At 38.3% G+C, this 26,625-nt stretch overlaps 1 protein-coding gene across 1 annotated transcript; it reads right to left on the bottom strand.

Moving 5' to 3' along the window:
* Positions 1 to 542: 542 nt before the first annotated feature.
* Positions 543 to 20,116, bottom strand: LOC137291535 (DDB1- and CUL4-associated factor 15-like). Its single transcript, XM_067822902.1, has 13 exons — positions 20,028 to 20,116; positions 16,280 to 16,398; positions 14,071 to 14,215; positions 12,212 to 12,318; positions 11,722 to 11,819; positions 9,159 to 10,127; positions 6,548 to 6,651; positions 5,395 to 5,514; positions 4,609 to 4,685; positions 4,178 to 4,236; positions 3,495 to 3,555; positions 2,883 to 2,995; positions 543 to 2,092 (listed from the first exon to the last, which is right to left on the bottom strand). The coding sequence occupies exons 1-13, from the start codon at positions 20,064 to 20,066 to the stop codon at positions 2,037 to 2,039; spliced, it is 2,067 nt and encodes a 688-aa protein (XP_067679003.1). The 5' UTR covers positions 20,067 to 20,116; the 3' UTR covers positions 543 to 2,036.
* Between the last annotated feature and the right edge of the window lie 6,509 nt (positions 20,117 to 26,625).

Raw genomic sequence — 26,625 nt, 5'->3', positions numbered from 1 at the left:
ATTGATTTATGCATTTAGAACTGGCATAGACACATGCTGAAACTTCAAACTTCAAACATATTTATACCAACTTGCACCCAGATCATGTAATATTTTCAAGACAATAGCTCTGTTAATTCATACAGAAATAATAATTTTGTTATTCTTATAAAAACATTAAACATAATTCCATACTGAGCAGCAGGTGGTGCAGCTTGTTTCTGCCTGGAGCAGCAAGTACGTCAGGTGCAGTTTGGTTTCATTGCCTTTAATCAAGCCATGCCTAGTCATGCATTTCTGAGAAGATAACATTGCTGTAGCGAACTCACATAAGGGCAAGATTCATAAAGAGTTTTCATTACGCTGCAGTCATGTGACGCAAAACATATGTTCATGTGATGATCATTTGACTCACAACACACTGTCATGTATCATGATATGTACCACATAAGGCTTCATCACTGTATGTGCTTACCTAGTTAAAGCCAGATTCCTTTTGTCTTGGTTAAATGATTTTTGTTCAAGAATTTAGGATGCCGGTAAAAACACTAGTAATTTTCAAATTCTAAAATATTTATTTATTTTCATTCATGGTTCATCACAAATTGTTGCATCTTGAGATTTTTAAGATTCATTTCCAAAAGGGTTTTATCATAGCATTTAAAATAGTTTCCTGACAGATCATTTTTTCAAGCATTTGACAAATTTCTGGTCTGTAGAACTAAAAGACACTGTATTACAGGTTTTGCACATCAGATCTGAAAAAAATCTGGCCTTGAAGCGCATACAGTAATAACACGTAAGGTCTCCACATAAAAACCCTTAAAAGTCTTGTGCCATTATAGTCAAGATATCTATTCCACCAACATATCATAACAATCTCGCTGTTTCCCCTGATGGAGAGACATACACCTCATTAAGGGCACACTTTGTCTCAAAACGTCCGGACTAACCATTCATCAACTCAACTGCAGGTCTTGGGTTCTTTCCATACATTTAAAGACACAGCCACACATACATCACCATAACACTGCAGCTATTGGCAGTACTTTCTTAAAACCTTCAATTCCTCACCTGGCTTCTAAAGGCTCTTGAATATCTAGCTGGTTTTCAGTCTAATAGTTAAAATTTGCTCATCAACCAAACATACTAATTTATCAACAAGCTGAGCAACTGAACATGTTTGCTGATTGCCGATAACATGTTTACATGTCTTCCTGTTTTTTGCACCCTCCTCAAATTTTGTATTACAAAATACTAACAGATACCATCACAAATGATTTACAAAGAGATAAATTTGGTAATCTAGGCAATCAGTTCTGTGCACAAGACAAGGTGTTGGATGGTTTTAATCATCAAGACCTCAAAGCAATGTTTGTGCTATGAAATATCATACATCAAACAGACATGACAGCAGTAGGTCTATGATTTCTTTGTTAAATGGTGCCCTGTAAACCACATCCAATGAAATGTTAATACCCTTGTACATTTAGTCATGGGTAACCTTGTTTCCAGTGGCGCTGACAACTCACACAATACAAAGTTAGTCAGCACGGTCTGGAAAACAACCGTACAGTCAACTTCATTGACACACAAACCCATTGCAGTCTTGGGATGAACCCGTTACCATGATACTTACTACCACCTGGAAGGTTAAAATCACCTGATTGTTGTAGTCAACTTCATTTTCACAACTGATTATCCAGAACGGACTTTAGTCAAAATGCAGAAGGTTATGATAAAATACACACTTAAACTACATACTTTCTTCACATACCCGCTGTTATTGTACTATACAAGTGAATTATTGAACATGCCTCCATGTAAAATACACACTTAAACCACATATTTCCTTCACATACCCGCTGTTAATGTACCACACAAGTGAATTATTGAACATGTCTCCATGTGACCTCCTAGCTGTCTGTATGGCAATACACAGAAGTAACACACTGATCTTATTTCCACCTATTACACATCTAAACTTTCCAGTAAGTACATGACATGAACCTCAACATCATTTGTTCCACACACATTCTTGTAGCCTTCTTGAGTTTTCATAGTAAAATAGCAGTGTATTGATATGGAGCTATCAGCATGGGTAGGGACCGGCCTGGAATAGAAAGGAAATAGAGTTCAGAAAAATACAAACAAACAGTCGTAGGCTGTAAAACAACGACGATCACACATGTAAAATGTAAACCCAGACAAAACTAAGAAAAACTTTAACTCAAAGGATATCTGATCAGATGCTATCATAAACAAGACTCATTCTAGTTTCGGAAAATGTAGGCCCTTCTTGTTCCATCAGTGATAAAAACATGCTTACAAATTAAAGGCTGGTGAGTTTGGGGAGCAGTCATTCTCACAAAAAAGCCAAAGAAAATAGATTACTTTTTACTGGAAACAAATGGTGCAGGATAAATGGTCAGACCCATACAAATTGTAGAGGTGAATCCACGTGGGTTAGGGACTGCTATAGAGAATTTTGACAGTGGTCAATTTTCTGGATTATCAGTGATTTTCTGAATCAAGAATGGGCCACTGCCATTGTATCAACAGTAAACGTCAAAATTCTAATCTAACTATCCGATCCTGTAAGTAGCCTACCCATTCATCTCTAAGAAGAAGGGGTTGCTGAAGACTAACTCTTCAGAATGATCTTCACTGGTAGATGCCTTTGCAGGCCATAAGAATAAGAACCAGATGTTTGGTGCGAAACAAACTCCTTGAATGCACCATGTACTTAACCATAATTCACAGAGATGTGAACTGAGATCTTCAACATGATATCAGCCAAACCCAATAATAAACAGTCCATTCCATTTTTTCTCAATCATCTTCTTTGTCAAAAATGTGTCCTGGCAATCAAATAAGGACGATAACTGAGACACTACTGTTACCTTTGAAGACAGCTTCGTTGGAGAGGATATGTACACTCCTGTAGAACGACTGAGGGCAGTAGCTCTTCCTCCTCAGCTGGCCACACTCTTTGCTTCCTGGTTTCCATTCTTTCCTGGAGAACAATCAGTCACAATCAGCCATACACTACTGATCAGTCACAAACCACATCACAGGTTTTGCTTAAATGAAACTTAAACTGCACAAATTCCAAGCCTCATTGAGTGAAATATCACGAAGTAAATAGCTGACAGAACCCAACATTTCAACTGCTTGTTTGTTGGCTGGCTGGTTGTTTAATGCCACAATCAGCAATAATCCAGCTATATAGAGGTCTATAAATAAATGAGTCTGGACCACAAATTGAAGTGATCAACGCTGCAACAGCACAGCACTGACCAACACATTTGGGGTACGATGACCCGGTCAGTATGCCTGACCACCTGATCCCAGTTAACTGCCTCTCACAGCAAACATGGATTGCTGAAGACCAATTCTAACCTGGACTTTCCCACATCCACATTTCTACTGAGAGAGTTCCCATGTCTTCCACAACACTTTACAGGGATATTGTGAACTGCTTCATGTAATGACAAACATGATGGTGTTCTTACCCTCTCATGATCTGTTCATTCATCTCTGTCAGTTCATCTATATGTAGAGTTGAGTAGTTCCCTGAAACAAGCACAGAAATATGTTAACCATGTCCGCCATTACAAAAAGCATGCTCATAACACAACTACATCAGTGTCATAAACACACCTGTGGAGATCCTGGATAGAAGCTGCCTTGGCTTTGTAATGTTCTTGTGGCAATGAAAACATCCTCAAAGTACAGTTCTTCAGATATCAGTGAGTGAGTGAATGAGTTTAGTTTTACGCCACACTCAGCAATATTCCAGCTATATGGCGGTGGTCTGTGAATAATAAGTCTGGACCAGACAATCCAGTGGTAAACAACATGAGCATCAATCTGCATAATTGGGAACCAATGACATGTGTCAACCAAGTCAGCGAGTCTGACAACCCGATCCTGTTAGTCGCCTCTTATGACAAGCATAGTCGCCTTTTATGGCAAGCATGGTTTGCTGAAGGCCTGTTCTACCCCGGGACCTTCACTTGGCCTTCAGATATCTACCGATCTGTTAGAGTGACTTTTTGTTTATGGGGCATTCCAGGCTGGGGAGTGGGTTGGGTGTCAGTGATCAATGATCACACCAACCTGAATTAGAGTGTTTCTGGCCTGATTTCACACATGTAATACTGAACTCACTATCAACAGATTGATATCCACCTACCTGTACGCAGATTCCACTCAAAGGTAAAGCTGGTTTGATATGACTTCACAGCTCCTTTGCTGAAAAATACATGGACTCTTTGAACACCTCCTTGGTCTCCATTGACTTCTATCAGCGTAATTCTATACATCCCTAAAGCATAATTCTAAGTAACCCTACAACAAAATTTTATGTATCCCAACAGCATAATTCTATTATCCCTACAGCACATCACTCCACCAGCATGTGTGAATATCTGGAACTCTAAGTTCAAGGAATGGCTGCAATAAAATACATTAGAAACATCATCAAAATTACAGAAAAGGTTCTGAATACAATGAGTAGACTAAAACTAAAAACGGATTGCACAGTGTTGACACTGGTTTTCTTTCACAAAGGATTCGACAATGATTATATAGTAGTCATGCCTTCCAAGTACAGTGAGAACATACCTTTGTTTGGTAAGTCGATCTCTGGCCTGGATGAGGGCATGAACTGTGCCAAACACACGGAAGCTGTCAGGACACACCTGAAACATGCAATATACTTCTACATCTGGCAACTATAGGCAAGACGGGAGGCTCAGCTACATGGCACATTGGTACTACACACATATCTCACCAGGGTATGAGAGACTAGACGATCGATGGTTCGGTCACGGTATATACACTTAACTGCTACAGATCTCACATATACAATAAACTGTTATATCACTACTACACACATTTCTCGCTAGTGGTCTAGAGACTAGACGATCAATGGTTTGGTCACGGTATATACACTTAACTGCTACAGATCTCACATATACAATAAACTGTTATATCACTACTACACACATTTCTCGCTAGTGGTCTAGAGACTAGACGATCAATGGTTTGGTCACGGTATATACACTTAACTGCTACAGATCTCACATATACAATAAACTGTTATATCACTACTACACACATATCTCGCTAGTGGTCGAGAGACTGGACGATCAACAGTCTGATCATGATATAAAGTAAGATGGCATATTACTACTACTTACATATCTAACGCATGTAAGAGAGACTAGACCATCGATTAGACCGTCTTGATGCATAGTGAAACCTTATTATTCTAGACACATCCATTTGAAGATTGCCATGACCAAATTTCAGACCCCAGGTTTGAAAATTTGTCACTTACACAAGAAGACACAACAGGTCAATTACACTTGAAAAATATCCCACAATCTCACTAATTTTAGTACTTACATCAAGTATCTGCAGGTCATAGTTACAGAAGGCCACATATCGCTGGCCCCATTCAGCCTCCTGGTGTATCACCTCCACCATGTAGTGCTCGATGTCAAACGTCATCTGAAGCACTGTCACCTACACAAACCATACACATTAATATCACATGTCACATGAACTCCACAAACATATCATAACAATCTCGCTGTTTCATAACAACAGCATGAGTTACAGAAGGCCACATATCGCTGGCCCCATTCAGCCTCCTGGTGTATCACCTCCACCATGTAGTGCTCGATGTCAAACGTCATCTGAAGTACTGTCACCTACACAAACCATACACATTAATATCACGTCACATAAACTCCACAAACGACCCTAGTACAGAGACTCACATGCTGTTTTCAACTAACAATATTTAAAGCAACATGCTACCTTTATAATGACAAAACAACAAAGAGCTTAAACAGTTTGACAAAAGATTTTTAAGATGACAAACAACCAATGGAAACAACTTATGGATAACAATGCCAATGAAACAGTGCTCATCTCTTGCTGTATTTCAACTTGAAGCAAGATCATCAGTCCTGCTGCACAAAAATTACAACGGTATACATGGTGTCCCATTCCAAGAAGTAAGAAAGTTTTTACTGGAGACGTTTATAAATTCTGTCCTCTTTGTAACCACAAACTTGTCCACAGTTCTGGGACAAAATACAAGGCAGATTTCCTTGCTAAGGCAGATTTCCTTGCTATGTCATAAAACACTTCAGTCAAATTTCTTTTTTCAGTTTTCCCTACCAAGAGTTCACAAGGGTACAACAAAAGAAATTATACATGATTTTTTTTTTCATTTGAGTGAGTGAGTTTAATTTTACGCCACTTTAGCAATATTCCTGTAATATCATAGCTGGGGACACCTGAAATGGGCTCTACATATTGTACCCACATGGAGAACTGAACCACAGTATTTGGCGTGACAAGTGAACACTTTTAACCACAATGCTACCCCACCGCCATTGCGAAAGAATAAAGACTGGGAGTGGCATGACCAGTAAATGCTTTAACCACTAGGCTACCCTACCAAATCCTTTTTCACATGACTTAATTCAATCTCTCACTGCTAGTGGGTATTGCAAAACTGTTCTCTGACTAGTCATCATCTACTTACCGCAGGGTTCTCTGGCATCATGGACCTGATGATAGAGAGCTGCTTGCTGTCACACCACAGCACTTCCACAGGAAGCACACTGCGGTACGCCAGGTCGTAGTCATCTGAAACACAATAATCATCATCATGCATAAAAGATCTATCATACATATCATCTACATAGTGAATTTAGTACATGAAGTAGACCCATGTTTGTCATAAGACACAACTAACAGCTTGCTGACTTGGTTGACAATGCCACCATAGAGCTGAAATATTGCTGGTGTGTGACGTTAAAAAACACACACACTCACAACAAAGTGTGGAGTCTTTTAAACTAAAGTGGCAATGTCCCCTACCACAAAATGTTATGTCATGTCAATTCCTGATATCATATTTGTAAGACATGGAAATATATTCTTGAACTCAGAGACAATGTTTTATGAGATAACATGGTTACATAAGTTCAAAAATTGGTCAAAGTGTCATGGTAGGATTGAAAAGAAGGTCAAGGTCAAGGTCACTCAAATTGATTGGTGTCTGTGCAATCCCTATCTGTAGGATGTCAGCAAACTTCAAGACATTGGGTACAACAGTGCATGAGATATCGCGTAACAAGACCTTGAAAAGTGGTTAAAGTGTTGTGGTGACCTTGAAGATGTTGTCTGTATAATCTCCCAATTTGTAAGTTGTCACCAAATTGGAAGACATCGGGTTCAATAGTTCATGAGATATGATGATGACACAAATCGGGATGTATGTACATAAGGAAAGACACTGCAGAATAAGTCCCCCAATCTGGTTTGCAGCAGGGTAAAAACACACAAAAAGAACTACATATACATTAAAATCATGAAATAAGACAAAGGATATCTGAAACTGAATAAAATTTCATCTCATTGAAACAAGTGCAGAAGTAGGAACAGCTCACATATCCCCGCTTACCACTTTGGAACATGGACATGACAGATATTGATAGTGTGACAAGGATCAGCAGCTCACAAAACGTTCTCCTTGACACTGCTAAACTTTCTATATATGTTAGATAATAGTTTTGCCATGTAGACTTTTACCTGCATATATGAAATGAAGAAATTAACTACTTAGAATCAGTCAGAACAGTATTTGTACTTATGACATGAACAAAACAACCCATGTAGTTACAGTAAATAAATCACATGTTGATAACATTAAGGAAACAACTAATCTAGATACAGAGAATAAACCACATGTTGGTACATAAGACACAAAAACGTGTGGGTCATGTGCATCATGATTAACTTGTGCAGTAAGTATGGTGAACCTAGCATGCTCAGTTCCGGTGATATGCTGTGGCCGGGTAATCATCAAATATATTTTGCACAAAGTCATGTTTCCATGGAAACAACAACAAAACAAAATTCTGAAAAGCCTTCTAAACAGCAAATAGCACATCAATGGGTAATAATTAACATGTGTGTGAAGTTTGGTGAAACTAGCAGGCAAACTTTAAGAGGTATGTTCCAGAAAAAAACAGCAAACACATTTGGCACTAAGTCATGTTTCCATGGAAAAAGCAAAAAACAAAATTCTGAAAAACTTCAAAATAGCAGAAAGCAAATCTATGGGAAATCGTTAACGTGTGTGAAGTTTGGTGAACCTGACATGTAAACTTTAAGAGATATGCTCTGGATGGACGGACAGGAATGAATGCTATATATCCCCGTTACTTCGTAGCAGGGGTACAAAAATGGTCAGGCACCTAATCGCCAGCACATAAAGTCAGCCACATAGTCCCCACAGCCACTATTAGAAAATGTAATCCCAAATATAACGTACAACACTTTCTAAATGGTGTTGTGTACTGATGACATCCACCAAGTTTGAACATGCTTAAGAATAAGATACATCAAAAGTGTTCTGCATGTTGGCAAATTCCTATTCCACAGCTAAATATCATTACCATGTTTATGTGTGAGTGAGTAAATGAGTGAATGAGTGAATGAGTTTAGTTATACGTCGCACACAGCAATATTCCTGCTGTATGGCAGCAGTCTATAAATAATGAAGTCTGGACCAGAGAATCCAGTGATCAACAGCATGAGTATCAATCTGTGCAATTGGGAACCGAAGACATGTCAACCAAGTCAGCAAACCTGAACACCTGATCCTGTTAACTGCCTCTTATGACAAGCCTAGACACCTTTTGTGGCAAGCATGGGTTTCTGAAGACCTATTTTACCCTGGATCTTCACAGCTCACCATGTTTATGACTGTCCAGTGAACATGAACAATGAACAATGTTGACAGTACTCAATAAACTTTGATTTCAAAACTTCTAGAACTGCTTCAGAATAGGTCTGCAAGATGCAAAAATGTATAGAACATCTGACATTAATGATCTCAAAACTTAAATTTCAAATGACCTTGACCTTGGACCGACATTTTACAAACATGATATTTGATGTGGTAGTAATAAGGCTTTTTAAGACAAATACGCATCAGGCTTGCTTACTGGAGTTTTAACAGTACACACAATGATAACCATGTTTTATGATGAACATAACCTTAATAGTGTCCTTGACCTGATAGTGGTTACAATCAAAGAGTTTTCAAAGCAAAGCTAAATCATATGAGAAAATAGACATTGTACCTTCAACTGGCAATGGTGACTCGGATGAGTCTTCAATCGTGTACCCGTACTTTCGAAGTGAGAATGTAACAGTTCGAGAATGATTTGTATGTACAACCACACTTTCAGAACTCTTGGATGAGCCTGTCGTGCTTGCTCCGCTATTGCTTGGCGAGAAAAACGATCGTTGGGAAGACAACTTGGATGTTGAGCAATTATTTACAATATCGTCCAAGTCATGCAGGTTGGCACTGCTGCAGCCAGCTCTCATTGGCTGCTCGGGACTGTGGCACTTAGTATCAGTAAATGGACTATAAGAGTGTGAGCACTGGTTCCCAGGAGATCCCACAGAACAGGTCAGCTTGCCACATGCCCCCATGGGTTTCATACAATCAGAATGTTGACTGTTGCTCTCGCCAGTACAATTCTTAGCTTTAAGAGCGGGACGGTAACTTGGTCCATGACGTGTTTCCTTGGGGATGTGGCGACAATGTTCACAGTTTTTTGTTGACTTGCACTCAGAGCATTCGAGATCAGAACCCTCCAGTTCAGGAGAATGCACATTTTCCTCATCGTCGTCAGCCGTAATTTCCTGCATACCTTCCAGAAATTCGTTGACTCTGCCTATACCTCCAGTGTGGTCATGACACAGTGGGCTGTTGCTATCCTCTATGGTAAAAATAGATGTCCGAGTTTCTAAAATAGACAGTTCAGCACCAATATAGGAGTTGTCATGTAAGTCACTTTGCATATGTTCAGTGTTTGAGGTTGTTTCCCCTAGAAGGGTATCGTCTGTTTGATTAAAGCTACTTAGTGAGTGAGTTGCATCCACCTGCAGGGCTACTATGGAATCACCTGTGTTGAGGATGGCAATGCCATCTATTTTAAGTTGCACTCGTGGTGAGAAGGCAGGGAACGGAGGTGCAAGTTCATACTTTGTATGAAGACAGAAGCTGTGCTGGAGACAGGTTCCAGGGTTACCTGAGGACTCTGAAATATTTCAAAACCCAAGAATCATTAAAATAGTCTTTGAATTTGAGCACTAAGTAGTTCCATTATCTGGTATATATCAGATCAGTTGACCAAAGTTAGAATGCCCAGTAATTTCAAACGCTGTCAGTCATCATGTCTGGCAAATTTTAAAATCAGTTTTCTAATTACCTCTGTCAATTTTATTTCTCTATGACATCAAGGTGTTGACAAATAAAAAATAGCAGTTTGGGAAAAACCCAGGCTAAAAATAGCAGCATTGCAATACAGTGTACACTTCTGATTTGTTGTTTGGGTGCAAGGTCTCACTAACAATGAAAAGCATAATCACTTCACTGGTAAAATTTACCAGCATCTGAAATGCTAGCCAGTCACAAGGTCCAACTGTAAAATATACCAGCAGAAATACTGGCACTGTAATACCTATGCCAGCTCCAACCCAGGGCTGTTATTCTCAAAACGCTCAAAACTCAACGAATTCTTAATTGTTATTGTAGCCAATGTGCTGAAAACGAACTTAAGAAGTTCTTACGACTACAAACGTTTCAAGAATAGCTAGCCAGGCTACTAACACAATCTATCTGCCTGTGGGCAGGTCTAGATAAATCCCTGATGGCACACACGTTTAATCTTATTCATGGAATTTTCAGTGTAAGGGTTAGAGGTGTGATGATATAGAAAATTTACGATACAATACGATGTGTATCATGATATCTTGGAACGATACGATTCGATTCGATGCACTTCAGGATATGTTATTTTTAGTTATAGTCTGTAAAAACGTATATCCTTATATCAAGTAACAGTGTAAATTTTCACATAACCATCAATTTCTAGCGAATATTAACAATTTTAAGGTCAACGATAAGTATCACGATACGAAAAAAGGTATCAATATATTTGTCATCTGATAAATTATCATGATTATCGATATTACGATATATCGTCACAGCTCTAGTAAGGGTTATTACAATGGCTGTTCAAAAACTATAGCCAAGGTTTCCATATATGAAGCTTTACACTAACACTATGGTGTGTTTAAAAAAAATGGCTGTGCTGTATTGTGTAATAGAAATAATATAACAAGAAACAAGAAAGAAAACAAAATCTTCATCTACACATTCACTTAATCTATATTAATCCCTGGTCCAACATGTGCACAGTTGAAATCAAGGCAGCTCTTGGTTCCTTGAAGATTTCCCATGACATTTCATACACACTAACATCATCCATATCAACATATCCTGGTGCAGACTTTGAAACTAACTGGGCCCTAGAGACCAAGATCCAGAACGTTTCACATCAGACATATGAGAAGATCCGTTTGCTTTCATACCCATTTCAAACAAAACACATGTGTAAATTTTTGCACCCTATGATAAACTATTACTGAAGCTATCAATGACAAGACATTTAAACTATCATATAAGCATGATTAGAGCAGATGTCTAACGAATACCAACATGTCTGACAACTTTTTCATGGCACTTGCTGAAATACAGCAATGTTAATCAAAACAAAAACTACAACAGTTACAAAGTCATGCTATACTCATCATAATTTTTATTAAAAAGAGTCACATAATATATCTTGCCTTTCTTGAGTAGCCGACATTCTTGACATCGTTTGAGCGATGGCACAGCAGTGACTGTCAGGTAACACTGACAGCTGTCATCTCCCCGACCAGGAACACTGAAAGAACATAGATTGTGTCATATCTCCAAATTCTCATCTTTTTCTACACTTTAAATATGAGTCATATGGTTAGCTGTCTTTATCAGAAATGACGTGTTCGAAGTAGCTAGTCAGGAGTTACCATTCTTACTGCGTGCATTCAGTTCATCCCTTTCACCTGAAAATGTTTATCAGGTAATCACAGAAGTAATAAGACAAAAACAGTCTTTGAAAATAGGCATTGGCAAACATCACAGATTTTCGAAAAAAAAAAAGCTCAGAATACTTTCAGCACATAATGATCTAGATCTTTCCCACTAATTGCTCTTGAACTCACTACCTAGTTGTGTTTAGACTTACATTTGCAGTGAATGTAATCCATATACTTCCACTATGCTGAGAACACTTACCAATGGCCATACACAAGAACCTTTGTGTCATCTTCTGGCCACTCACAAAATGCAAGGAACAGATCTTGGACTATATCTTCTTCTCCAAACAACCGTACTTCTGACACCTACACAAAAGCAACATCAGTTGTACGTTCTCTACATAGAAATGGCTATGGGAAAATGTATTGTAAATGGTTTTGATCTCTTAACTTACCATAACAGGATGTCTTTCACCTGCCATGGATGAAGAGGTAATAACGACTATGAAAATTACCTCCCTTCTTCCACAACAAGAGTGAACAACAAAACTGGAAAGTGGCACTGTCTTGCAAATAGGCAGTAATATGGAAGACTACCACTACAAATATACCAGAACAATTTCTTCAAATATCTTGTAAAAATCCTGTGGTGAAAAATGAATGATCAAGACGTTCCCATTACTGCTGCAAGGCATTACCAGTATACTGGTAAACTGCAATATGCTTTTCAAATGATAAATATTGCAATATTTTTTTTCTGAGAACCGGTATATTGGGTAAAGAACATAAATGAAGTTTTTGTGATTATCTTTATGGTTTCAATTAATATCTACACAGACTTTCATGCACAAAAAATGCTTTCCTTTGTTATTCAAGGTCAAAACAGCATACTGTAGTACTATAAATTAAATAGAAAGAAAATAGAATCCCTGACTAAGCTACCAAACTCTGAGATTGCTGTCAGCATAACCATGACGTATGTTCAGGGTCTTGTAATAGAACTGATATGCACAATTATTGTCATCTTCTGTCAAACATGTAGGTTCCAAATACAGTGGAAGCCCTCTAAACCGGCAGCCCTCCTGAACGCTCTCAACATTGGCACCAGAAATTTGGTTCCTGCAGAAACTAGTTAATTTATGATCATTTACACACCCTCTAATACGGCGTCGACCTATTCCATATTTCGGCACAAAAAGACCAGCCAATTGACAGTTTGTACAGTAATTAATGCTCTCTAAACCAGCATCCAATATCTCGTCTCTCCTGTTGATTGGCTACATGTGTATTAATGATACATTGGATTACTATCGAGATTAAACTCATCGATGTTGCCTGATAAAATGAGTATGGATAAGGGTTAGGCCTAATTAGGTGAGGTAAATTGGTGAGTGATAAGTGTCACTTGTACTATAAATTAATTGTCGTGTGAATGAAAACAGTGAATTTGACAAACTTAACTTTCTGACACATGACTTTTTTGACTGCCAGCATTTTGACCCTATTTTGAAAGAGAAAGCTTTTCATTTTGCTTCAAAATTAAATGTCAATAAGTTTAAGACATGAGATGGTTGGCTTTCACATTGGTGGCACACAATGGAGGACACATAAAACATAAAACATAAAACAGTTCAAAGTGAGTGGTGACTGTGCTATTGTAGATCAGAGTGATGTTGACAAGTTTAAGTCCCACCTTTCAACTCTGATTGATGGATGTGCACTTGGAAGATGTCTTCAACTGTGATGAGACTGGTTTGTTTTTCAGTGCTTTACCGGTGTTATGTTTACTGAATAGGATATGATGACCATCAACAAGTTGTTCAGCCATATTTTACTCAGTATTTACTGCACATACAAGATCCCTCAGGTTAAAAAGAGAATAGTCATCTAAACCGGCATGCCCTCAATACCAGCATTTTATGCCAGTCCCAATGACTGCCGGTTTAGAGGGCTTCCACTTTATATCAGAACACAGGTAACTGAAATATACTGAAATACAACTTATTTGCAAATAAACAACCCTAGTTCCCACCCCTAACATTCCACATAGAACTATTCAACAGCTTCAGAAAGTTCTTGCACAGACCTGTCCACAAGATGCTAAGTATCACAGCTTACCAGTTCCAGCGGCCTCTCTGGGACAAACCTCCACCAGTGCAGCCTGTAGACATAGACAGGGTAGGCTGTGTGTTCATCTGCATCCACATGGAGCGAGTAGGACAACACAAACTGACCTGACTTGGTAAAACCTAGGAACACATGTCTGCAAACAAGGAGAACACACACAGTGAGCAATATTACAGCTACATAATCTGAAATTGATCACATCTAGGTGTTCAATAAACCTTAGCCTCATAAGTCTTTGTTCAGGTGTTGGAGTTACTTTCAACTCTGTTAAAATTTGTGAATTGTATAAAATCTGCACTCAGCAAAAATGTGACAGGGTTACTAAATGATCTGTTCAGGATCAGACAATCCAGTGATTGGCGTCATGAGCATCGATCTAGGGATACACTGACTGGGATACACTGGCATGCAGCAATTACAGAACAAATTTACTCACATTTTTTGTACTCTTTTAACCATTACATATGAAAGACTTGTACTCTTTTAACCATTACATATGAAAGACTTATGGTTAGTCTTAAGCGAAATACCAAATTCATTCCTCAGAAATGTGTGGATAATTAATACTGGGCAATTAAAAGAAGCCAAAAAGTCATCTGTTTCACTTTCGCCTGCCATCAAAACCACAGACAGGTTACGTAACTCTGTCGCTAGCGCCCTGTGAGATATGTTATGAGGAAGGATTTTCATTTAATTGTACATAAAATGTGTAACAAACTCAACAATTTAATGATTTCCTGATGTCAGCGAAGACATGCCAAATCATTGTGTTGCTGTCAAATGCCCCCCAGTGTCGGGTGATGGTGTCAGCATGAACAGATTGACACAAGAGTGAAATTGTTAAGTTACAAGCACTGTCATGCAAAATCCTATTGTCCATTAATCAAATACATATTTTGCTACCAGTAGACAGTAGTTTAGACTTTGCAAATCTGTGAAAACAATCCTAAATAGCATATATTATCTGCTAGGCAGATTTTCATGACAATGCACTGCCATTTATTAAAATCGTGGCAACATGGTCTTAAGTCACTTTGAGAATCAATTAGATTATGGTTTGTTTTCATCAAATAAAAAGATCAAAACCACATCCTACTCATAGTTAAATATGTTTCTGAATCATGACCAAAAAGATTTTGCACAACACTGTTTGTAACAGAACCCATCAACTAAAGTAAGTTCTATTGATGAAAATTACTCTATTAAGCATTGATCAGTTTCCATACTGACTTTGATGAGCAAAAACTATTCATAAACTTTTGTTTACTTTCAGAATACATAAGTTTACTGTATATTATCATAGATAAGCTTAATTTTGAGGACCAAGACAAGCAGTCTGTAAAAAACAGGTGGCTTATCTATGGGTTACACTTTTGGTAAACTTCTTTCCCAAGGGTCATGAAAACGACATTGCATCACTTCACTTGAACGAACAAGAGAAGACAATTTTCTAAGTATAGACGTCGAATTAGCAATTAAACATTACTAGAGAAGATTATTTAATTTCAGTTCTAATTTGTTTTTGCAAGGCATTGTCTTATATGAAGGGATTAAGATTACCATGAGTATCTGTCTTATAAGGGTTGAGTTAAGGGTTCAGCTTACCTAGGGTAACATACGGTACAAAAACTAAATCCTGGTGTCCTTAACAGAGATATTAGTTGGCCCCAGGACCCAAAACCCTGCTGCATCACAGGTAACAGACTAATCACTACATTAAATCAGTGTCTCTAGACCCTTGAATGTAATGGGTAGAATAGGTCTTCAACAACCTATGCTTGCCACAAAAGGAGACTATGCTTGTCATAAGGTGCGACTAATTAGATCGGGTGATCAGACTCACTGACTTGGTTGACACATGTCATCGGTTCCGAACTGCACAGACCGATGTTCATGCTGTTGATAACTGGATTGTCTGATCCAGACTCGATTATTTGCAGACCGCCTCCATATAGTTGAAATATTGCTGACTGTGGTGTAAACTAAACTCACAAACTCAGTGTCTCAGATTGGTTCATCATATTCATATCAACTGTCCAAAAATATTGTCTCCAAAACAAAACATCAAAAACGCATAAAATTAGACAAACATTCCTGAATGCATTAAAGGTTCTAAGTAATATTGTTGCTCCTATGAAAATAACATTAACTTGAATTTGAAACTCCTTTGAAGTGAGAGTTTGGATACCCAAATACATACCCTTCTTCCAGGACAAACTGGGGTACAAGAGACTTGAGGCGATAACACAGTCGGCCAGGAATTTTGGTAAAAGGTTTCCATGACAATGATTTCTTCTGTATTTTTAATTTACCAGTTTGCTGAAACAAAACAAAATCAAAACAGTAAAATCACAAGAAAAAAAATAATTAAAATTATTCATGAGCAACAGTGACATGTTTAACATGTTTAATCAATATAATGACTATTTATAAAGCACCTGTTCCCACACACTTGTGCATACTCAAAGCGCCAATGCATTATTACCCTGCACAACCCAAGATGCCACCATCTATGCAGTGTGCGAAATACCCACTGGCCTGCTAGTACAAATCAAATCAGGCGAGTAAATGTCCAGAGTCAATGGCCCGATTGGCTAGTAAACTTTGGAAACTATTTCGACCTGACATTAAATATGCTTAAAGCATGAAGACCCTGGTATGTCAGATGGCAGGCCACAAAGTCAGTCAGATGTAGATACTTTTCATGCCATGTAGTTGAGTGCTGAAGATCACATGACACCTGTACTTACACATGTTCCACATAATCAACAAAAAGACGAAGCCATCAATATCCCCCGCATTGGCGAAATATTCTAATGACTATGTCTACTAATTATGATAATATGTACCAAGTTTGGTGAAGAAACATTGAATGGTTCTAGAGTTCTGCTCTGGAAAGGAACACTACCACCACTTTGAGTCAAAGCCAAGAGCTGTTGCAATTGAAACGCAAAAAACATTTAATTTCGAATTCCAAAACCAACAAAAGGCAGGAGTACACCTCCAGACCTATCTATGTGCCAAGTCTGGTGAAGAAACTGTGAATGGTTTTAAAGATCTGGTCTGGAAAAGACAATTATGCATGGGCACATGCACGCACGGATGTACTGATGGACGGACCCATCGCAACAAATGGCATTGATACATTTCCACATTCAGATGGACAAGAAAGTAAACATGTTTGTTTCCAATGAAGATGATAGGGAATATCACACAACACATGGATTAAACAATATATGCCATAATAATGTAGTTTCTTCAACCATATCAAAATAAGCTGAAAATGATGTTTGACCATGCACCAAAACGCCACTCATTACTGTAATACAGACAGGATACATCTTATCCTTCCATAGTACTCTTAAGTCTCTCTCACATAATGGCAAATGAATTCTTCTTGAGATAAATACAGAAACAATTTACTTATAATCCAGATGGGTAAAGACCCGTGAAGGTCCCGGGGTAGAATAGGCCTTCAGCAACCCATGCTTGCCATAAAAGGCGACTCAGCTTGTCGTAAGAGGCGACTAACGGGATCGGGTGGTCAGACTCACTGACTTGGTTGACACATGTCATCGGTTCCCAATTGCGCAGATCGATGCTCATGTTGTTGATCACTGGATTGTCTGGTCCAGACTCGATTATTTACAGACTGCCGCCATATAGCTGTAATATTGCTGAGTGCGGCGTAAAACTTATCTCACTCACTCACTCACCAAATGGGTAAAAAAGGCAACAGTTATTGAAGGATAAGATATGGATAAACAACTTCTCCTTCTTAAATGAGGAATGACCTTTAGGTATAGATTCTAACACTGTTATGATGTGACACTTATTTGCAAGTTGTTAGTTCAACACATTATAGTTCACTTCTCCAAGAACCAAATGAAATAATGCAAGATGTAGCCTGAATAACCATAGAGGAGAACAATGTAACAATTCTATTCTCCTCGTTAACTTTACATTCTTGCAATACAGTATGGATGTTGCCATGGCAAAATAATGTCCCCACTAGCTTAACGTAATTACTTAATCATTTCACAGTGTACTTGTTAAGCTGGATTTTGTAATCATGGTAATGTACAATCCTTTTTAAGTCTTTCCTTACATATTAGTTCTCTGTTTTACACAGAATTACATCACAAAATCCAGGCCCTATTATTTCCATACTGCCTCCATATAGCTGGAATATTACAAGAACAACAACAAAAAGTCCATATCAAAACATATACAATACAAATTTGATATGAATGGAAATACAATCTTAACAGATGTGCATTTATCCAGGTAAACTGTACTACACAAGATACTTAAGACTGAGTTGGGTTTTATGCTTTTTTTAGCAATATTCCAGCAATATCATGGCGAGCGACACCTGAAAAAGACTTCCCACATCATACCCATGTGGGGAATCGAACCCATGTCTTCGGTGTTTAACCACTAGGCTACCCCATCGACCCATGACACTTATGAACAAGCATATAACAAGAATTCTGTAGGAACAAAAACCCAACGCCAACTCCAACCTCATGCTGGGGTTTAATGAAGGACAACTGATTGAATCAGGGTTTTGTGTATATCTGAAGAAAAGACAAGTATCTGTTTGAATGATAAACATGGATAATGAACAGCCAATGGCTAAGGTAGACTGCAAAAATTGATGAAGTCACCTAACATAATACACTTTTTTCATAACCAGTAAATGCGAATGACGGAAGTCATTATTATTTGTCTTCAAGACATATTTGACAATAAGTGATGTCAGTCAGTGTGGCTGAACATTCTGTTTACTGATTAGTGTGAAAATAAAATAAATTTCTTTTACAGGAAACACCAGGAAATGACTTCACAAAAGGAACCCATGTGGGGAGTTAAACATGGGACTTTCACGTGACAAGCGGATGCTTTAACCATGTACTCCATCGCCCCTTTAACATAACAGGCATAATGACATGCACACCCTAACTTTTCATTCAACACAGATTTGGATTAATTGTGATGCAAACTGCATACAAAATAACAGGATCATAATGCAAACCTGTCTTTGACAGATAGTTGTCATGTGCTGGTAGACAATATATGCACATGGTATGTAGTTTTCAAAACGTATTCTTGCACCATGGCAAGGGGGCCACCATTTCTTCTCTTATCAGTGAATGAAGAATTAATGCTGATGCAAGACATGAGGATTTCAACATATGTATTCTCACCACACAACATCAGAGAATCATCAGTGAAAAGAAGAAAGAACCTGTGAAAACTTTCTAGGATACATAAGAAATCAAATGACAGATGGTGTCACTATTATTCAACAGCAGAAACTTACAATTTTCATGGAGTTGAATTTGTTCTATAAAAAATGTCGAAAAAGCCCTAAGGATTTTAAAAACCTGACACAACACGTTAAAGCATCTGAAGAACAAGCATGCTCAGAAATGAGATGACAAAACGACAACCAATATTCACACAAACATGACAAAGGAAAGATAGATATGCCATTTTATCTACATGTGGTCTAAAACATTAACATATAAACATACTGTATTACGAAAAGGTATCCCGCAAAGAGAATGAAATGACTGACAAGAGACCCAGAAGTGTCAATAATGACATTTTGTTATTGACAACAAACAGAAAGCTGTCAATTTCAATTCACTGACCAATAAAACATCTGTTAGATTAAGTCAACTACCGTCGTTAAGATGCCGTGTCGCATGTGTGGCGTATGTCAAAGTGTGGACCTCCCACTGAAGCTGGCATAAACTTTGACAATCTAACGCCCTCACGAATTTAGGTGACTATATGGAAAAACAATAGGGTAGTCGATTCTTCAGGTCGGAAGTCTTATCGTGATGTGCACTTCAGCAGAATCGGTGGCAGTTCTCTAAAATGTGAAGAAGTACATTCTTCCTTGAAATTTGTATCACATCACTTGATCGATTCCTTACCTCTCGAACCGCCAGTTTGTGAACAAGACTGGCCGCCATTTGTTTCAAACATTGCACGCGATCAATGTGGATGCATGTGGGGCGCGCACCTGATTGGATCTTACTGGTTATCTCCCCTTTATCTTCACCACCTCCGCTGTTGAGAAAAAATAATTTCTAGTATACCTTTATTTGATCATGCTTGGAATGTCAAAAGAGTCTCACAAAAAAATGAAATCTAAACTTTAATACAACTGTAATTTTCTACACGTTATTTAATTTTATCTGAGCTATTTTATTTGTTTTCATCTAGTAGCATCGTTTGGACGATGTCGCGAAAAGTTTAACTACTTTCATTTACAATACGTGACACAAGATTCGTTGGTACAGCGTAATATGAAATGCCAATTATGAAAATGCAATGATACCTCCTTCTCTCATCATTATCAGTGAATGACGGGAGTAAGTTCAGACTAAACGGCTCCATACATAATGATCTTCAGACTTTTGTCTTCTGTACATATGTAGGCTGATATAATGAATGAGTATGGTTAAACGGCGCTTTTATCAATATTCCAGCAACATGACTGCGGGAGACACCAGAAATGGGCTTTACACATTGTACCCATGAGGAGAATGGAACCTGGGTCTTCGATCGGCGTGACAAACAAACACATTAACCACGAGGGCACCCCACCGCCCCAGAGGCTGACATGAAATAAATGGATGCAGGTAAACTTGCACCACATAATCTGCCTCACAATTCCTGAACCGCAGCATTTTCCGTCCACCCCAGCCCTTTCTGCAATGCTAGAAAACTAAATGGAGTAAGTCGAGTAGACTAACAGCTAGTCTCTGAAATGAACATATTTACTTGAAAAAAACGTTCATAGTGAGACTTTCTTCATTTTCAGAAGCTATGGAAATCTAGACTTGCCACCTTTTCTAGACATGTGTGGGCTTTCTTGGATATATATACTTCAGGGTCTGTACGACAGACTATAAGTCGAGATTTCCACTTGGCTCCCTTTAAATGTAATCGGAATTATTTGTTTCTATTTTATTTATGCAGAGACTATAAGCATAGTGAGTGAGTGTGGTCAGTTCTACCTCGCACTCAGCAATATTCCAGTTATATGGCGGCCGTCATATAAAAAAAACCTGTGGAACAGGGCAAACGAATTAATTAATTAATACATTAATTTCAATCACATCAGAAGTAACATTATACTAAAACTACGACTTGAATGAAGGAACAGCCATTTCTGTCTAACTGGCAGTTTGGGTTATGTCAGCCAATAACATCCGATCAATCACCACACTTGTTTGATGCTTTGATAATTTACAGCAAAATGCCCATAGTGAAAAAAATGAAAGATAATGAGGAGAAGCCCTGAGACTTTCTTTTCTGAAGCCGTGCAATGTCATGTTTTCTATACTCGCGTGGGCTCGCTTGGATATATTTGATTCAGGGTCTGTACGACAGACTAAGTTGGAATCACCCGAGCAAGACTTAGCTCTGAAACGTCGTATTAAGAATGAAAACAAGTTGTTATCTATGAAAACGTCGATGTTATAAAATATAACACATATACGTTCCACGTTCGCCTAGATGATCAATCAGCTCCAAGGCCCTTTTGTACAAATACACGCGGGTGTGGTTACTCTTGTTAAATGTAGGCATTGATCGCTAATTCGAAACGCAGCTAAATTGTATCCAAATATGACGGCAGTGCACCTTAACGAAAAGCAGAACATACATAGCAGTCAAACAGGTAGGTTTCTCTTCAAATAAACTGCTAGGCTGATACTAGCATTCATACTTTTTTGTGCCAACTGCTTTAACTTAAGAACAGATGGATTTGTATGGAATATTGCCGACAACAGTAAACAATTTTCAAGGCCACTCGCGTGGGTGAAAGCCGTGGCCATCGGTTTGAATCTTTGTTGTGTCTTTGTCATGTTTGTCTGTACCATGCGGGGCCGGTGGGGTAGTCTAATGTTTAAGAAATCCGCTCGTCATGCCGAAGACTCGGGTTCGATTCTCCACATGGGTACAATGTGTGAAGATCATTTCTAATGTCCCCGTCGTTGTATTGCTGGAATATTGCTAAAAGCGGCACAAAAGCATACACACCCACTCACCTACTCACATATCGGGGAAAAGCATTGCAGAAAGGGCTAGTCGGGAGGGAAAATAATGCCGTTTAGGCACAGAGATTGCGAATGGTGCAATGGTGCATTTCTTGCATAACTGCTTCATGCGTTTCTTTTTAAAGCCTACGGTGAAATACGCCCTAACTTCACTCGATTTAGTGAGTCTGAACAATACCTCTCAGCGCCTGATAAACATACTTTGCAAGCTTACACTCGACAGGCTAGATACCACAACGTGTTTTTTTCTGTTTTTTTTTCTGTTTTGTTAGCTTGTTGATTATAATTCGAGAGTGGGCAGTCCGATGATTAACACCAAGAACATCATCATGTATTCACGTGGCAATAACATTTTGACAGAGTGAAAAACAGTGAAAAACCTTGAAAGACGGAAAGACAGACGTTAGGCCTAGCTTGAATCGCTTAAAGCATGAAAAGACCTTCGACAGAACAGCCAGATTTATCCCCTAGTGGACGGGCAGTATATACGAAATGTTGAAATCTATGTCAAGCACAGCAGTTGTATTTGCCTCCCATTTGCCAAACATTCGCTACAGTAATTAGAATTCGTATTAGGCTGACATGGGAAGCAGGTGCTTTCATCTGCTGGACAAGATCACGGACAACTGTAAGCGAGAGCACAAGGGATGTTTTGTTTGCTGATATGCAGGTTGACGTCACTGCGTCAGATCGCTGATGCTACCGTCAGCAACAGTGTCAACAATATGCGTGAGGGCGGATAGCGACTCCAAGGCCGTTGTAGTTCCAAGTCGTCTTGTTATTGTTGGTATGAATGAGTCAGAGACGTTTAATCACGTAATCGGCCACCGTTCCGATGCATTATAGAGACAAAAGAGTCTGGGTTTAATGCTGGTCCTTGCCGTCGTTGTTAAAATATTTCCAAAAGAGTTATTATTACGAATGTCACTGTAAACATAAGTAGGATAATGCATTTCTGACATTCGTAATGGGACATTTGCATACAACAAAATGAAAGCACGTCCGTCATAGAAGGCGAGTTTACAATCGTCCAGCTGTATCACGACGGGGAAATCTGAAATCATCTCCATGCTTCATGCTGTACCTGAAATCGTCGTCATTCTTTAAATTGTACCGATGTACCTTTTAGGCGTGGAGAGCGATATCCCGCAAATACTCATGACACCTTCCTATTTATTGCTTAGGATATGAATATGTACAAGTTAGCATCCTCATCTCCAATAAAAAACAAAACAAGGACAACATTAGAACATTTTATTTACATGATGTAAGCTATACTAAGTAGATGTGTAATAAATTAGTAAACACTGATAACGACACAATACACAAATCATTTTACAGAATAAACGTAACGGCACTCTCACTTCAACTACACCCACAATGGCAAACATTACAGCATGTTACAAATGTATAAATATCTCACTTTGGCCTACTTATGAATAGCTTAACGAGTTTCTGTATATACATGAAAGACATATTTTAAGGAATAACATGTTCATACTGTTTTACATCAGAAAAAGAATTAATTGCTTTCCTGTTAATAATTAATTAGCTGTCGTAAATATCATTGTAATATCATTACAATACTTGTCAATCCACGACAGAGGTGTTTCACAATAAAAATTAGGAAAACTAAATATTTTTACTTAATCATTATCACCGACATCATTTGAAAGAACCATCTCTCAGAACAATGAAAAGCTCTTGTAAGTCGCTTACAATAAAGAACTTAGGGAACTGATAACACTAAAATGCATTTTTGAATCTTTGAATATTACAGAAGGACACTTCGCTTTGGACATATCCATGACTGCAGTTGTATGTCTAAGGTATTTACTGCTGTGACCATGCCCCTGTAAGCTTTGAAGTGCTATACGGAAATGCCTGTTACTGAGGTCTGCTTGTCTACAGGCCAATGCTACGGCAGACTTTGAAACAGGAGTCCGCTGGGGTAATTCAGGTACCCTAGGCAGGTTATACAGAGTAGGACTCCTGTACCTTCAGGACCTTCTTGGACCCATTGCCAATCCTGATACATATTGTTTAATAAAGATTCACTTAAACACATCACACTTCAAGTCGTTGATGCTTGCACCCCTTTCTGACTTTCATATGTCTGAGTGAGTGAGCATGGTTTTTCAAGGCTTTCAGCAACATTTCAGCTACATCATGGCTGGACACACAATGCCTTCACACATTTTACCATTGAACCCAGACCTTTGGCATGACAAGCAAATACTTTATCCACGAGGCTACCCCATTGCACGTCATATGTTAGAATCAGGTTGGGCACATTACAGGGGTCACATTAGCAGGTTAGCAGGTAGAAAACTTGGACTAGAGGACTCTTTTGGCTCAGAAATAGGGTCGAAGGGTTGTTCCAGAGAGTAATGGTGCCAGCATCTTTAATGGTATGTGAAACAATGATAGCTATTTACAAGCTGGCTGGCATAAAAAATGACGAAAACAAGTATTATCACAACACCCAAATATCTTCAACCAGGTATGTGTCAGTAATAAAATACACAATTTACATCAAATTTGCTGTGTCAGCGAGTATCTTGACCTTCTGGAAGCTGCATGTTGAAAGGACTACATGTTGAAATGAGTGGACTGTCCACCTCTAACAGTATCTGTAAAGGGAAATCCAGGGCCATACGTTTCAACACTCATAATGCATCATCGATACAGAAAGGATAGGTGATATGGATGCAAAACTATACTGAAATATATTGCTCAAAAGAATTAAAGGGCCACTACTTAATTCTTATTCCTACAGTATACCGGCAAAAAGGCATGACAGAGAAAATATAGCTACAGGTTTTCGTTTCGGTTTGATTTGTTGTTTTAATTTCCACTCTGAAACATTCCAGCTATATGGCGGATCCGTAAATAACTGAGCCTGGAACAGACAATCCAGTGATGAAAAGCATGAACATCGATCTCTGGGATACAATGACATGTGTCAACCAGCCATTGAGTCTGATCACCCTATCCTATTAGTCGCCTCTCACAACAAGCATGGGTTACTGAAGACCAATTCTAACCAGGTCTTCACGAGTATACAGCAATATGAGAGAATCAAAATGTCCTTAATTTTCTTCGAGTAGAATATATTAATGCTTTATAAAATATGGCAGTGAGATTCTGATGGAGACTCATGTACAGGGTGATATCTCAGGATATTTAGTTTGTCACAAAATAATGTTCTCTAAGTGGGTACAAATTACAGCTTTACTTGTAACTCACTGTCACGAATACACTTTTTTATATGGAATCAATGTTAATGAAGCACTAACTGAGTATAATTTCATCCTTTCACTTGGACATATAAAAATAATTTATAAAGTTTGTTTTAACTTGAAACCAAAGTAAGCAATGCATTATCTCATACATGGTATGACAACATTTCAAAACATTTCATCTAATTCAGTTTCCACAAAAACATTTATCTCTTATACTACATACTCATATCCCTTGCAAATGTTCATCAGTAAATACACATCAAAAGAAATGACAAAACTGTATGGATTGTCAACTTCTTTATATTAACAATAGCAATGTTCTGATATAGCTTCTTATACCATTATCAAGCATATGCTTCAAAACAGTATACAACACTATACTGAAGTGGATCATCCATAAAGTTTTCTCTCCAACTTCTAGAATGCCACTAAAACAAATATGCATCAATGACCAATAAAGTTTGATGAAAGCTCCTACATTTATCAAAGGAATTTGTGTTCTTGATGAGATGACACACCTGTCACGACTGAGTGAGTAAACAGGGTTATAAACTGCTTTAGCTTTATTCCTGCAATAGCACAGTGGGAACACAAGGAAATATACTTCATGCATAGTTACAATACAGGAAATTTAACCCTGATCTTTGACATGGCTTAATCTTAAGGCTACTCCCTATTTTCAGGTATGGAGACATTATTTCTTAAAACCTCAGACATTATTACAAATTTTTACACCAAACAATATTTCATCATTGCTTAACACTAATTTTTTGACATGAGGAAAGACAGCTCATCAGGGACAGAACATGGAACTAAACTATTTTTTATACAAAGTAAACACTAAAATACAGACTTGAGTTCATAACAGTTAGTTTGGGGGAAGAAAATCGTCACTTATTACTGACAAATGTGGAGACCAATGCAGCTTTATATCCTATCATTTCCTCAAAAGAAGTGTCTGCATTTGCACCTGAGTCAGTTTTATAGCACTTCTGTAAAATAATGTGTGAGCTTAATCAGTGGATCCTGGCATGAAGAAGGGATATAACTCTGCATGGCACATTAAAGTTGCTCCTCCACCCACACCCACACCCACACCCACACCCACACACACACACACCCACACACACACACACACACACACACACAGAGAAGAATAGATTAATCAAAGATATCTCGTCTTTGAATGTCATTTAGAAGTGAAAATACATAAGAATGAA

This window comes from Haliotis asinina, chromosome 7, assembly GCF_037392515.1.
Source record: "Haliotis asinina isolate JCU_RB_2024 chromosome 7, JCU_Hal_asi_v2, whole genome shotgun sequence".
Taxonomy (NCBI): Eukaryota; Metazoa; Mollusca; class Gastropoda; order Lepetellida; family Haliotidae; genus Haliotis; species Haliotis asinina.
The sequence above is the reverse complement of the archived record's forward strand: the minus strand, read 5'-3'. Positions and strand labels throughout refer to the sequence as shown.

Coding starts and splice junctions, on each gene's coding strand:
- LOC137291535 (XM_067822902.1), bottom strand. CDS start 20,066: ATGGCGGCCAGTCTTGTTCACAAACTGGCGGTTCGAGAG. Junction 16,399..20,027: donor ACAAACTGGCGGTTCGAGAG/GTAAGGAATCGA, acceptor GTTTTGTTTCAG/CAAACTGGTAAATTAAAAAT. Junction 10,128..11,721: donor ATGTCGGCTACTCAAGAAAG/GCAAGATATATT, acceptor GAAATATTTCAG/AGTCCTCAGGTAACCCTGGA.